This window comes from Eumetopias jubatus, unplaced genomic scaffold (genome assembly GCF_037043125.1).
Source record: "Eumetopias jubatus isolate StellerSeaLion01/CBP00866 unplaced genomic scaffold, mEumJub1_p1.0 scaffold_11, whole genome shotgun sequence".
Lineage (NCBI taxonomy): Eukaryota > Metazoa > Chordata > Mammalia > Carnivora > Otariidae > Eumetopias > Eumetopias jubatus.
In genome coordinates, this window is record NW_028274817.1 from 25,978,168 (window position 1) to 25,993,448 (window position 15,281).

Below are 15,281 nucleotides of genomic sequence, written 5' to 3' on the forward strand. Positions count from 1 at the left end.
TGACATTTCAAAATAAATCCACCAGGAGCCAAAACCAGAACATAAAAATCTCAACCAGCCCCCACTATTCTCTTTCCATCTTGCGGAGTAGGGAGGAAAAGGCAGAGTTACAGAAACCTCGGGTAGAGGTCGAAGTGGGGGGATGTAGAAAACTAGTTTCATTTTAGGGGGAAAAAGTTAAAATTGCGGAAAGGAAGAAAACCCGTGGCTCATTTGGCTGTAAGCACAGAGAAAGAACAATAGTTCTCTTTGTTCCTTCCACTCAAACCCTTCCTGGCCGCTCCCCCCACCGCCCCCCATCCCCCCCGCCCCCACTTAGTAGATAACAGGAAGCTGCCTTCTAGGGGAGGCAGTACACTTTGCTAGAAGCTCACCTTTACAGCCTGCTGATTGCCATCTATTTTTACGGCCCAAATGAATAGCATCACCTTCCTCCCTCCTCTCCACATAAAAAACAGATTTAAAAAAACCCATAATAAACCTTGTGAGAAGGTGACTTAAGTCTTTGGCACCACAGAGGCGACCTCTTCGTGCTTCAGTGGGCTAAGCCAGCTGGCCAGAGGGACCAAGAAGTGAGCTAAGCCAGGCAGCTTATTGAAGACCAGGCAGCAGACAGAGAGGGACAGCAGCCGAGGCACAAAGATGGGGAGCTGGGGGTGGGAGGTGGGGCTGGAGCAGTCGACACTCGTTATCATAACGCAGATCTGTTTGAGGGCAGGAGCAGTGATACTGCAGGTCTTCACCCTGAGTCCAAAGACTCCGTGAAAGAGACCAACACGAAACCAAAACCAAACCCACCCAAGAGCAGAGAGGCAGATCAGGGGAGACATTTCCTTTCCAAATGGACCTAAACGGTTAAATGGATCCTGGCAATTAGAATAATTAGATAATTAGATTGTGACTCTGTGGGCAAAGAGATGGAAACCTGTCTCAGCTAAGTACACTTGGTAGCAAAATGCGCTCAGTTATAAAGGGAGCGTGCTCTCAGCAGGTATATTTCACGGGGCTCGAAAAAAAAATAATGGAATAAAAATGTGCAGCTGATGAGTTAGATTTAGGCAGCCAAAGGGATTTTGCCTGGGGCTCCATTAGAGCCTGCACTCCGAAGTCCCACCATCACTACTGCGCCTCCATCAACAGATTTTTATTTAAGCCAACGCGTTTAGAGCACAATTCCGTGGTGAATAACCTTTAAGGTTACATTTGCCTTTTCCTTGCTTCTTGCAAACAGTGCGTAATCCACGAGCACATTTGTTGGCTGTAAAGGTGTACAACAGCAATTTTTGCAATGACAGTGCGGAGAGGGAATATGAGATCTGTGTGCTAATGAGCTGACACTGCAGAGGCTGGGGCGATGTAGTGTGGAGTGCACTACAAGTGCACAGCAGCAAGACAGGGGAGGGGACTTCAAGGGAATCCGAGGCACCTCCGGAGGAACCAGGGCAGCAAAGCCATGCAAATGAGACCCGGCCCTCCCTCGGTGTTTCCACAACCCCCAAAGCCCGGGGACGGATCAGATGGGGTTTTTCAAGAACAGACATGTAACTTAAAAACATGTGTGTACATCTCTTTTTATACACCCTGGTTGTGTGTGTGAACGCATGGATCCTGAAACCATATATTCACACCATCCTCCTTTCTGGGGTCATCTAGCCAAACTGAAAAGTCAGATAGCAAACAATTAATTTCTATGAAATGGGAACATGTGCTTCAAATCAGATGAGTCTCTTCAATAAACTTTAATTCACCTCTGAACCGAGGTCCCAAATGAGCCACGTTTCAAAGCCAAAGAGGCTTTTATTGGCCTCTTAAGACACAGAACGAAGTTGGAGTCTATCTTAAGTAAACCTCTTGGGGGTTGTGCAAAAAAAAAAAAAAAAAAAAAATTGGTTGCTGGTGAAGAAGAGTCTTTAAATATGCTGCCCGGGATTCATTGTGAGGAAACCTTCTGAATACATTGGGGGAGGGGATGCGGAGCAGGTACACACACAGAAAGCATTACCCTTTGTTTATTCTTCAGGAGTTTACCTGCATACCTAAGCCTTGGAAAGTGTGTGCCCGCCCAAGATTGGGGATGCAGGGAATATCACGGGAAGAAATCAATTCTAGGGCTGAAACTAGGAATTCTGAATGGAAACAGGGAAAAGTTTCTTTTAATTTTTGCCTTCCTGTTCCATACTGAACCAGATAGGAGAGGTGGGTGGCCAGATTTGGACTCATCAGGGGTTTTCTCCAGTTCTCCCTAGGTCTCCAGGAAGGGGCAGGAAAGAGGATCCAGGGGTTTCTTCTCTGCACAATAGTGCAATCAGTTGGAAGAATGGAACCTGGGATCACCTGCCAGGCTTTAGTCCTGAACTAGTATTATTATGTTAGCATCTGAGATATATGATCTCTATTTCTCTAGGAAAAAGAACAGTTAAGCCTGGGGGGGGGGGATGAGTTACACCTCCAGGGCTCCCATGGACCCTAGAAATGCTGTTTTCTGCATTCAGAGACTATCAGATTGTGGTTGGACTAGTCATCTTTCTCATACTAAGCTTCTAAGCAGCAGCTGCCCGGAGACAGCTTTGGGATCTGGCCCCCATTCAATGATTGTGACATTCAGAGAGGAACTGTTTCGGGGACCAGAGAAGATGGTAGCTTTCCTCCTCTGTCTTCTGAGCTGTAAAGTCTGAGAGTGCAACAGGCAGCTGGGTACACATCACTGGTTTCTGGATATTTCTCCTGTGCGTGTCTTTGTGGGCATATATGTGTATTTGGCATAACTAAAAGCAGGGTCACTTTTTTGTTTTGTCTTTCTCGTTGCCCAGTGAGCCACACCCATTATCCCACATTTTCAAGCCCCCAACCATAACCTAGCCTTGTAAGCTTTTAAACAGAAGTGCTGTGGATCAGGGGTATGGGAGCTGATCAATTTCTTTTCCTTTCCCAAGGTTGTTCTTTTATTGTCCTGGGAGGTTAAGACATTAAGGCAACTCAACACCAATATGAATGACTTATTGCCTCAATTGTTCTCAAGCCTGAGCTTTTCACAGGGCAAGGATCATTTCCTTCTTCCTACTTGGTAGGGTTCCGATAGCCCTTAGCAGATGGGTGTCAATCCGATTTGACCATAGAAGAACAGGACCAAAGAGTTTGGAAATCAATCAATCATTCCTAAGAAGTTAATTGGCACTCTTATCCCAGTCCTCATCAGTGGAAAGACACTAAAGTGAGTTGAAATAAATATTATTCATTATTATTAATAAATCCTGCTAGTTTGATGTATTTGGTTTTAAATCTGTTCTAATTGATACTTAGGAAGCTGCATTTGAGATTCAGCCTCTTGACAAGATCACAGTGCTGCAGGATTAAGAGTCAGATGTGTGTTGTAAGTGCTGTAGCGACAGGCTGGGATTACTGAAATAAGATGCAAAGTATAGACAGACATTTTGTAACTTTCACACTTAGCTGGAATTAATAAGTTCCTATTTTTGTCAATGTCGGAAAGCCAATGAATGTCAAATACAGAGTATCTCAGAACATGTTCATATAAGGATCTGTACCTTCAGCTAAAATTTTCTTAAACCTGCTGAAGTGTCACATCTCTTGCAAAGTACTTCACCCCCATCCCCTTGACCTCAGCCTTCAAATCCAAGGAACCTGTGCCCTCGGTGACCCTTTCAACAGTTTTTGGAAGTCACATATCCTTTGAGGCAGAAGAATCTGAAGGAAGTTATATACAAAGTTTCCCCCAATGAAACATAAATATCATTTCTCTCTTGAAATAAAATAAAAAAAACCCAAAATGCCAAACTACACCAGCCGTAAAAGCAAAACATATTTATGCCATCATCAGCCTCACTGTTGTGAAAACTTTTAGTAAAATAAGCTTAGATGAAGAATTACCAGTCTTTCTCATAAAACATTCCATTCAAGAAAAACCTGTGTCCAACAGGCTATTGGTCATTTGGGTTCCCGTGGTTTTACTTCTCAAAATGTCCCCTTTCCAGAGGAACAATCACAGAGCACAACTAGGTATTTCAGAAATGGCTTTGGGGCTGATGAAATTCCTCCCTTTTGAAATTCAGGTTTTCTGCTGCAAGCCTCCCCCCTCCCCTCCACCTTTTGTTCTAAGAAGAATCAGGGTGGGGGGGGCGGTGAACAATACTGGGGGAGGCAGAAGTAGCTTCCCAAATAGTAACCGGAGCACTGTCTTCTCCCTTCCCTTCAGTTTGCCAGGCGTTCATCACTTGTAATGAGTTTGTTGTCTTATCAGTTCTTATCAGAACTCTCTTAGTAAGAAAGGTGATATCGTAGGACAGAAAGAGGCCAGGAAACCCAGCCTGATCTGTGCCTCAAGGTCACTTGTTTGCAGAATTTCTCATATTTGGCTCCTAAATATTAGGTGATTGTCAAATCCACCTCATTTCTACAGCCAGGCGCGAGCTTTAACAATCAAGTAATGTACATCCTGAATTGACTCAATTAAGAGTTTTCTTTTTTTTTCATCCCATCTGAAGAAATTTCCCTGAACCACCATGCTATTTTTTCTTTCTTTTTTTTTTCCAGCCAAAAGAGGGGAGTGTGGGGGAGGGAACGCCAGTTTAGCAAGGAGGAGAATAAAACTTTTGCATCTAACATTATTCACAACAGAGTTTTGTGCACTGCCTTAAGTCCCTCAGCAGAAACCTACGGAGTTGATTTATGCCGCATGAAACCTGGATTGAAGGAGAGCCCCTGATATGTCTACTGAGGCAATCACCCCCCCCCTCCAGCACACACGCAGACCCCAAGTCCCACAAGCAAAATGCAAGTGAGGTCCCGAAGGTCCCAAAAGGGAGGAAAAGCAGGTCTACTTACAAGCATTAGTCACAGAAAAACTATTGGAAGAATCCAAGTGATCTACGTGGTAATTCAAATGGAAGGGCTTCTCCGTGGTGTTCTGGTTGGTGTTGTATAACTGCACGGCAAAGCGGAAAGCGCTGTGCTCCTGCACCGTGTTTCTCATGAAAAGTCCACCTATAAGCAAAAGGAACCGAGATTTGGTTCGTGTCCCCTCCCAGCACCCGCTAGAAACTGGGGAGCACTACAGATAGGGGATATCTCTCGATGGCACTGGGGTGTGCGGTGATTATTGATTTTCAACCTGTGTGTCTTTTTAGACTCTTGTGAACTCAAATTTTGGCCAAGAGAAACCTGGTTTTCCTCCTGACTGAAGAGGAAGAGAAGAGGCCAGAGACAAGGGGGAAAGGGGAGAGGGGGAAGAGGGGGCTGCTTTGGGGACTCGGTTCTTTCTCCGGCAGTAGCTTCCTCTCCACTTCTCCCCCCACCCTCACCCCGACGCCCATCTCCACAAGCTGGTTCATCTTTTCCTGGTGCAAAGGGAAGGGTTGGCAAGAAAAACAATTCCGTTCCCCCTGCTGCCCCATCCTGTTCCTGGCAGCCATCCCCCCATCCCCCCATCCCCCCTGGACAATACGGGGGTTTGGTTCAGTAACGGCAACAATTCTAACTTCTCGACTCGAAAATACAAGACAGAAGCTGAGAGAACTCTCTCCCAGCGCCCGGGAGCCGGGCTCCAGACAGACACAGCGGTAATTCATGAATTCGTGGTCTGCGTGACTTCGCCGCCCGCCCGCTCGCTCGGACGGCTCCCTGCCTCACACCCGTCTCCTGCCCCATCCGCCACCGACCCTGGCTGCCGCCCGGGTCTGGGGGACCCGGGGGGGGGGGTGGCTTCCAGCTCCCCCAGCTCCAGCCGGTCTCCGGCAGACGGACACGCGGGACGGGGCGCCCTGGCGCGGCCAGACAGGCGGCATCACCCTGGGACAACTTCCAGCCGCGGCACGCACGCCATGGCAAAGTCCAGAGCAGCCAGCCGAAAAGCCGCGACTCTTCGCCCCTTTGCAGTCTCCCGGCCTCCCGCACGCCTCCCCTGCTCCGCTCCTCTCCGAAACGCCCGGGAGCCCACCGCTCCCACCCCCAGCCCCAGGAGACCCCTCTCGCGTCCCCGCCGCTCCCCAGACCAGCCGGCTTCCTGGGGCTTAGATCCCCGAGGCTCCTGCCGGGTCCCCGTCCCCGGTCGCCTCCCCTGGCCATGCAGGATGGGGCCCCGCGGCCGCAGCAGCCCCGCCGGGGCAGTGGTCTCGGGCGCAGGGGAGCCCGGCCCGACTGGCTGCTTGCTCGCGCTTACCTATGCTGATGGTGTTGGGGAATCCTCCGTGAGAATGACCCAAAAGCCCCAGGACTAAAAGGAAGACCGCCCGGAGCACGTTTTGCCCCATTTTCTTCTGCCTGGCCATGCTACGCCTAAAACGAAGCTGACAAGAGCATGGGCGCAACTCAGGAGTCGTCAAAATAATAATAGAAAAAGAAAAAGAATTCGCCGGCTCTTACACCCCCTCCCCTCAACTTGCTCTCGCTCACTCTTCCTTTCCACCCCACACTAGTCCTCCTCCTCCACCGCCTCCTCTCTCTCTCTCTCTCAGTCTCTCTCTCTCTCTCTCTCTCCCTTTCTTGTTCCCTCTCCAGGCTCTCTCACACCCCCTCCCCGCCCCCCACCTCACTTCTGTCTTCACACCAATCTGGAAGGCGGGTTCATTGGCTGCAAGCTCGGTTCGCCAAAGCGATCTCTCTCCCTATCACTACGAGAGAGAGAGAATGAGAGAGAGAGAGAGAGAGAGAGAATAAAAACCTAAAATACCGGGAAAAAAAAGACAAAACACCGAGAAACAAAACAAACAAAAAAACCCAAAGAAACAAAAGAGAGAGAGAAAAAGAAAGAAATTATAAAGAAAATCCGAGACTTTTCTTCCCCCAGAAGATGGTGGGTCTAAAAAGGGGAAAAAAGAAGGAAAGAGCGGAAAGGCTCAGCGCCGCCGGTGAATTGGGCTTTTCCAATTGGGCCGGTAGGGGGATATTGATCAAAGTTGATCTGACGTGGAATTAAAGCCGCACACCGCCTAGCTCCACTGCAAACTGCAGCCCCGGACTGCAAAGCCTCGGCGCTGGCGTTTGTCAACACCGGAGATGGGATCGATAGAAATACACTAGTCTTCACGTGGGCTAGCCTTTCAAGCGGCAACTGGCCCTTTGAAAAAAAGAAAGAAAAGCTGCATTGCCTCTGCGTTTGTGTGTCTGTCTTAAAGAACGGGGGTCTTGAGGGGGCGGTTAGCGGTTACTCCGGAGTCTTTGTAGAGACTCGGAGAAGCAGTTCCCATCACAATGCGCCCGAAGATGCTGCGCATGCCTGGTCCCTGCCGCTCAGTTTTTACAGCAGAGATCCGAGGGCCGGTGAACAACTGACCCCCCCCCCCCCGCACACCCCCATGGCTCTGCGAGGCCAGTACCTCCCCTTACCCAAGTGCAGAGCCGGGCTTGCGGCGAGGGAGAAGGCAGTGATGGGCAGTGTGGGGCTGACTGTTCTGGAGGGCTTAGAAAAGTATGTGCATGGAAGTGGTAACTAAAAGGTTAAGGAAAAGGACGCTCAGTCCCACAGAGGAAGGAGGAGAGAGGTGTGGGAATGTGCTGGGATAAGGGTGGGGATTGAAAGTTAAGGTTGGAGGAAACTGTCCCTAGCTGCTTTGCTCCGTTGCTGTAGACTCTGGACGAAGCCGCCTGGGCCCCTGACTGATGACCCCAGGGGCTATCGATTCTCCTCCAGTCCTCTTTTATTCCCTGTTCTAAGGGGAGGAAAGAACCTTCCAAGTCAGGCATTTTGGTCTGGATCTCCGTTGGGGGATGGTCCCCTCCACAAGATCTTGTGTGGGACTATAGATGCTTCTCCCTAGCCCCGTTCTCCAGTGGTGGGAGAAAAGAAGCTTCCTTATCTACCAAGTCTTTCACTCCTACCCCAGCTACTCTGGAAGAGACGAGTTTTATTCCTCTCGGTGCCAGCTACTCTCCTCTTCATATCCTCTCCTCCTGGTCTATGGGAAAAATGAACTTTCCGGCCAGTGTACAGGATGCACAGTATGTGTGGGGCAGGGGATTTGGGTCAGGGGCCCAACTGGTCCACCAGTGACTCCAGAACTTTGGATTTGGCATGACACAGATTGGAGCCTGGAATAGAAAATTTCCAAACCCTTGAGCAACCAGAAAAATGGTTCTAGGCTCTCCCCAACTTTATATCCAGTTTGATAATGCAAAATCTCTTTCTATCCCACCACTCATGGAAATCTTTTTATCTCCATTTGGATAGTCCATGGCTAAGAATGAGGGAGAAACCTGGCTGTCACAGGAGACTGAATTTGCAAGTGATTGGAGCATTAGGGCAAAGGAGGTAGCAGAGACCATGTTGGCCACCCCTTGACGAGTATGGAGAGTGACATGGCATGGTTCAGGAATACAGGCTTAGGAGACAGATTTAGGTTCAAGTCTATATTCTATTACTTATAGGCAGTGTGTGACCTTGAGCGACTTTCTTAATCTGAACTCCAGTTTTACCATCTGCAAAATGGGAATATTACTACTTCTTTCCCTATAAAGTGGTTGTGGATTAAATAAGGATTAAATAAAATAGTGGATACAAAAGCATCTAATTCAAATGCCTGACTCATAGAAGAATCAATAAATGTTAATTTCCAAACTCCCTTCCCTCTTTCTCACCTTTTAAAAGTGCCCTTTCTTCCCCAGAGTGCCTCAGGCTGTTAGCCTTCCCTTTCTCCACCATCCCCAGACCTCACACCCTACTACCAAGGCCTTGCCAGTGTTCCATCAAAATCTTCCCATCAGGGTTCCTCAAGAGGCCTTGGAGACAGGAGAGAATCTGGTAGATGAATCTTTACTAAGGTTCTAATGGCAGGCAGTGCCAATTTGCTATGAAAAGTGACATTTAGAGAACCTCTACTCTGTGCCAGGCACTATGTGGTCCTCCTTTTAGATAACATAGCTGTATTGTAATAGGAGCCTTCAGTACCTTGACCCAAAGGACTAACGCTAATGCAGAGTTTCAGTTTTGATTTCAGGTGCGGAGACAATACATTTTGGATGGAGCACACCTCACTTCACTCCTGAAAGCAGCCGGGTCCCCATCCGTGCTTGGCTAGCCATTAGAAGAGGTAGATGAAGAGATCTGTGGCCATCTTCACTGTCATTTGGCTTGAAGAGTAACGGGGTGGATCAGTAAGAAAAGAGCAGAAGAAAGGCATTTCAATGCCTCTGCACTTGAAATTCCTCCATTGGATTCATCACTGTAAATGGCACCTCTCCTTCCCGTTTTCAGTCTCCCCTGCCCACTACCTGTTTTCCTCTCTTGCATCTGCTGCCACTCTTTTAACTTTTAGCTGCCAGTGGCAGCTGTTGGCAGAATTGAATTAGTCTCCTCTGAGCCATCAGGGACCCAGTGCTGAACTAGGCATATTGCTGTTGGTTGAAAAGTCCGTGTAATACATGCAAATTCTTTTGCATTCAATCCCTCACGCAAGAAAGCAGTGAGATGCTTTTTGAACTTCAGCTTTGTTTTTCCAGTGAGGAGCCAGAGATTGTTCTAGCAGCATCATAGCCGCCTGAAGTTGCCCACAAAGCCCCACATCTAGCTCTCTCTCTGCGGTTAAGAGGGATCTCTGCTGGATTCGGAATTACCTGGTAGTCTTAGGACCCATTGTCGGCACTTCTAAATGAGCTCTATGAGACAGTTGAAGCAGCAAGAATTCATTGCAGTTCTTATGGAGAAGTTGTTTGTATTCACTCATGAAATGGTTGAGTCAGGTGTAGCCACAAGAGGGGACACAAGAGAGGCACCAGAAAAAAAAGTTTATTATACTCACAAGTTTCAGAGAAACGGAGTCACTGTATGCCATGAAGGAAGGCCACACAGGGCAGGGGAGCACCAAAGGAGTGGGCTCAAGCACGCAGATGGGGGGAGAGAGAGAGAGAGAAAGAGAGAAAGAGAGAGAGAGATTGACCCATAGGCAAGTGCTTTTATCAGGATGGAACACACAAGCAAAAGGCATGAGGGGGTTTCATTGGTACGTTTGAATGACAGTAGATCACAGTCAGGGGAGGGCAAGAAGGGGGACTTGTGGCAGGGGCCATCCTTATCACAGTGGGGCGCCCTGTCACCTGGGCAGGGTGCTCCCAGCCCTTTTGGTTTGTGGGGATGTTGAGGCAGAAGGAAGATACAATTATTATTTTTTTTTGAAAATACGAAGTTTTAACATTTACAATACAAAAGGGAAAACAGTGCTTCTCTTCATGAGGTTTCTGTTCGTTTCAGGCTTGGGATAGGGGCACTTGGGTAAGCAGAAAGAAATGTCGGCCAGTGGATTTGGGGGAGAAGATCTAACTAGACATTGATCCTCATACTTGTTCACTTGACATGTAAGTGAAATAAGGAAAATAATGACAAAAATCATCCTGATTCACTGGAAGGAAACTGCTGTACCCTTTAAAAGTAAGGAAACCAAGATTCTATATCCTTTGCCTAATAGAAAGATAACTTCTTCACTGTTGGACTTGAAACTTTGATATCCTCAGCAAATGTTGGACCACCTACAAATGTCTAGTCTATTTGACAAACTCTGGTAGGTACCAGGGAGGTAAGGGAGCAAGAGAATTTCTGCTTTCAGTGAATTTCAAGTTCCGAGAAGGAGCAGATGTATTCAGTGGCAATGACAATGTAACATGGTAAGTGCTGTGAAAACAGTAAGCACCAGGTACCATGGGAGTACAGAGGAAGGTGTTCAAAGAACTGAAACAAGGTACTTTCCTTATTCCAGATTCAGTCCCATGCCATCAAAAAAAGAAGTAGAACAAGGTGATTTCTAAAGACCCTTACTTCTCTCCTGTTCTATGGTCCTATGGTTCCAGGAGGCAAGATTATCTTAGGGTCAGAAAAACTGTAGCCTACAATTCTAATCAAGAAACTACTTTAGGTACTCCCGATTCTTTATGGCAGGCTCTTGCACTTTCATTCCTGGATTCTTTGGCAAGAATAGAGTCGGTCATATCTGGAGACCCAGGTTGGGTGTGACAAATAAGAAAGCCTGGGTCTTCCATCTACCTTCTCTGTCGTTCAGTCTTCTCTCTACTCCCCCTCCAGGAACCTCTGTAGAAGTCCTCTATGTAGATGTCATCCTTGGTGTTGCTGAATAAATCCACAGCCCTGCAGAGCTGAAATTCTAGGCATGGGCCTAGTCGGCCCTGCTTCTGGTGGGAGTTTATGTGTAGCTCAGAGGAGAGGTCTTATGAGCTTGGGTTTGATATGCCCAGAAATGGATCCATAGCAATTTCCAGGAGGAGACAGTCTCACCAGGTGAGCATGGCCATGGAAGCAATTGTTTATCTTGAATTATTTTCAGATTGGCTTGCTTTTTGTAGATGGGAAGGGTGTTTACAACTCATTTGTTTTGCCCTAAGGATATCTCCAGGAAGTATTTGCAGGGGCATAATTACGGAGATGATCTTTCCCCTTTAGTACCTCTGTTCCAACTTTTTCTCTCTGGACTAAGCACTTTCACATTGCCTTCTTCTTTTTTTATATATATAAATTATTTTTTATTTTACTTTGATGATTTGGAAAAGATACCAACATATATGATCAAATCAGAGCTAACAAATAACTTGCAGTTAATTGGCTAATTTTATTAAAATAAAGACATGTTTGTTTAAATTGAAAAGAAAATTGTTCTCACTGGCACTTCGCTTTGGCTGGGATCCTTGAAATGAAAGCAAATGTGCTGATAATAACCACTCTCACACCATAAGCCGTTTCTGTCCTCTTAAACGCACCTGGTACTGGTGAACAACAGCTCAGAGATGTGGCTAGGTGACCAAACGGTCAGTGCTCTGCCCACACTCGGTTACAATCCCTTTAATCAATGGTCTCCTTTGAAAGATTCACTTTCAGATGATAAGGCTTTGCCCAAATACTCTTCTTGGGGCTGAGGATGGCTCACTGTGCAGTAGTATGTGAGGTAGGTTCTCTTCGTAGTTGGCAGACATTCCTGTTGTGCTATAACCAGGGGGGTGAGTGTTGTCAGTGACCAGAACATCTGGCTTCACATTCCTACAGCGGGGAATGTACCCCCAACCCCCAAGTTCCCAGTTGGCAATCCTGCCTCAGATTCTAACTCTTCAAATCCAGAGGAATGTTTTCTTTGTCCACAGGTTGTTTAGGGTTTAATTGGCCACTCAGAGTTAAAAAGGAATATCTCAAGCCCCCTGCCATGCAAATATTTAACCCTACAAAGTTTAACACAGAGAAAATGTAGTCTCCACCAACTAACATTCCAATGTAGGCAATGGAAACATTCTTGATGACTCCAACCACTGCTGTTATGAGGGCCAAATTGTAATAGCTGCACAAAACTGTGGAGTACATCAACAGAAACCCCAAAAAACAGGAAAGAAGAAACTGTATGATAAATAGAACATTCTTCCATTCATTAAATTCAGTAGCCTGTTGAAGGTCTCTAGTAGAGACCCTAATGATAAGAGTTGGTATAATCATGAAGCAGGCATTGTAGAAAAGCACTCCATATTTACCCAACTCCTTTGGGTCCATTTTCTGTTTGGTATAAACTCCATTTGCTGCTGTGAAGATATCATTCAGGAATACAAAAATATAGCCTTCCAAGTTAAAGGCAAGGTCAGAACCAGCTGCTAGGAAAGCCCCAAGTATGATGGTAAAAACACTGACGATGATGTTCAAGGAATACTGTTTCCCAAGTATGATGGTTTCCAGGAGTAAAGTGAGTGGAATGGTAAATTTCCTGAGCAGGGTGAACATCGGCAAGCTCAATTTACTTGTGCTTGATAATCCACTTATGTGGTTTCCAACGTAGAGGAGAGGCAGAGGAAACAGCTTCACAGGAATTTTCTTGTCAAAATCAGGGAAGTGAATTATTTTATTTAGTTTGGATACATACAGTATCATTATGATAGCTGCCATCTGTCCAATTCCAAGAAAAATTGGTGATGGGAATCTTGTTGACCAGCACGATGAGGAAGGAGCAGGTCCTGTAGAAGAGCGTCGACAGCAGCTTGGCCACCCGGGAGGGCAGCCATGCAGAGGCCTTTCACATTGCCTTCTTTAGGGACTCTCAGGGCTAGTGACCATGCTCTTGACGCCTTCAGTTCCTATATCAGTTAGGATGCTTCGTGCTTCAGATAAGACAAAACCCACTAAAACTGGTCTAAATAATAAGGGAGATGCATTGACTCACATCTTTGGAAGAGATAGAGGTAAGACTACTTGAGAATTGATTAGACTCAGTAGTTCAAAAATTTTATCAAAGACCTAACTTCTTTTCTTTTCTCACCCCCCCCCTTTTTTGCCTACCATATGATGGCAAAATGTCTGTAGCATGTCTTATCTTCACATCTGCATCACTGGTTCAAAATGAATCACATGAACATTCATGACTCGAATCCTGTGGTCAAGTAATGTCATGCTTAGACCTGAGCTACCTGAACCAATCACCTTGGCATGGGGGAACAGGATTATATCCTATCTGCAGTGTCCCACAATAACCACTAAGATCCCTACCTTGCCAAAGGTCTACTCCTCATGAATGTGGGTGGTAATCATTTTACTCTTGAAATCTCTACAGGCCCATGGTAATTTGCTGAATGGTCTTGTCTTTCGTCCTTTAGAGGTAGGCTGCTCGGTGGTGAGATCCTTCTGCGATTTTAGTAACTCATCACCCTAAATTCAGTTTGTGATACATCTGCCTGATATTTAATTCTGCTCCTAAGAAAGTAATTTTATATTGAGTGTTCGGGGTGAGAAATGAATGTAGAAGTAATTCCTTTTCCTGCGGGTAGAGGCAAACAGGCTTTCAGATCTTTACAGATAGGGACCTAATGACTCTTCTTCATGTCCTTCTCAGGGTAAGCAGAGGTCTGGGGTGTTACTCCATAGACTGTGGAACCGAGGAATCAGAGAGGCTTAGTGAACAGCTCAAGGTCACACAGCCAAGTGGTGGGGAATGGAGTTTCTTATCCCTCTAGGGCTTCATCCACCAGACCAGAGTCTCCTTCATGCTGTGAGAGAATTGAATCATAACAAATATATTCTGCTGGGATGGGTACATCTTAGCAAGTAATTATCCCCTGGTGGGCTCTGAATGGGCTTGCAAACTGCAGATGGAAGTCACATGGCTTTGGGACTCCTGCTTCTCACAAAGTGACATTCTTAGAAGCTGCAATGTCTCTCTGATGGGAAGTGTTGATTTATTGTGAATTATTCCAGGTTACCTCCCAAAGATGTTATTGTTGACATTTTTATTAATGTTTTTTTTTTTTTTTTTTTTTTACTCCTCTGGGAAGGTTAGGAACTGTCATTGTCATATAGCACAGGCAAGTCTGGGGGAAATTAACCCCCAACCTAAAACTGGCCCTGCCTCCCAGCCCAAGTTGGGGACGGGGTACATGTTTGAGCAGATTTGAGAATTTTATTGAGGAATTCTGGATGCCAATTGGCTGAGGTGTTATGCTTTTATACTCTCCTGGAAAAAAATTTCCATTTTTCAGAGTACTTATGAAAACTAGAAACTGACTCTGGATTCTGAAGCTTACATGACTGTATGTCAAGAACTGAGTCAGCATTATGTCACACTGTATAAAGGCAAACAGACTCCCCCCACCCTTCCTGAGGTATGTGTATGTGTGGGGGTGGCGGTGATGAGGTTGGGACGGGTGAAGCATATGTGTTAGATTGAATGAGTGCTCTAATTGTTCACTCCTTCCTGCATTCATACCTTTATCATGGCCTCATTGGGGGCAGTTTATTTCTTTGCTCCTTAATTTTGGGCTGGGTAATGTGACTTGCTTTGGCCAGTGGTGCATGGTTAGAAGTGGCAGTGTGCCAGTTCTGGCCTATGTCTTAAGGAAACTCATGGCAGTTCTGCTTGCCATATTCACCTCTGTGGGTGTCATGAGAAGAACACATACCAGATAGTTTTCTGGTCCAAGAAGGATGAATGACACGTGGAGCAGAACTGGCTCGGTTGACTCACAGGCCTGAAGTGAGAAACAGAGCCATTTCCGTTGTTATTACAGTCTGTAGCAGAGCTGCCCAATTGAGATCAGTCTAGATCAGCTGAACCACAGCCAACCTACAGATGGGTGAGAAATGATAAATGGTTTTGTTTTAAGCTACTAAGATTTGGGGCTCTCTAATATGACAAGTGTCTGGCAGTGGTGTGTTTCTATGAGCAAACTAAGGCTAGGGTTAACCAGGCATCCTGGTTTGCCCAGGACAATTCAATTTATGCCCATCGTCCCAGCACAATTATTACCAATGCCCCCTTTCGCTCTCACAAGTATCCTAGTTTAGATGCTAAACTGTCTGGTTT

General features: G+C 46.3%; 1 protein-coding gene and 1 pseudogene across 2 annotated transcripts in view; both read right to left on the reverse strand.

The window, feature by feature from the left end:
• The window catches only part of GRIA3 (glutamate ionotropic receptor AMPA type subunit 3), a 272,830-nt gene extending 266,546 nt beyond the window's left edge, over positions 1–6,284 (reverse strand). For both annotated transcript variants that reach the window (XM_088028930.1, XM_028122723.2), the window contains exons 1-2: positions 6,176–6,284; positions 4,843–5,001 (exon numbers count right to left, since the gene is read on the reverse strand). In XM_088028930.1, the coding sequence (XP_087885056.1) occupies positions 4,843–5,001; positions 6,176–6,284 (268 nt within the window). The remainder of the gene's footprint in view (positions 1–4,842; positions 5,002–6,175) is intronic.
• A 5,765-nt stretch (positions 6,285–12,049) lies between these two features.
• The window catches only part of LOC114223716 (nucleotide sugar transporter SLC35D2 pseudogene), a 36,158-nt pseudogene continuing 32,926 nt past the window's right edge, over positions 12,050–15,281 (reverse strand).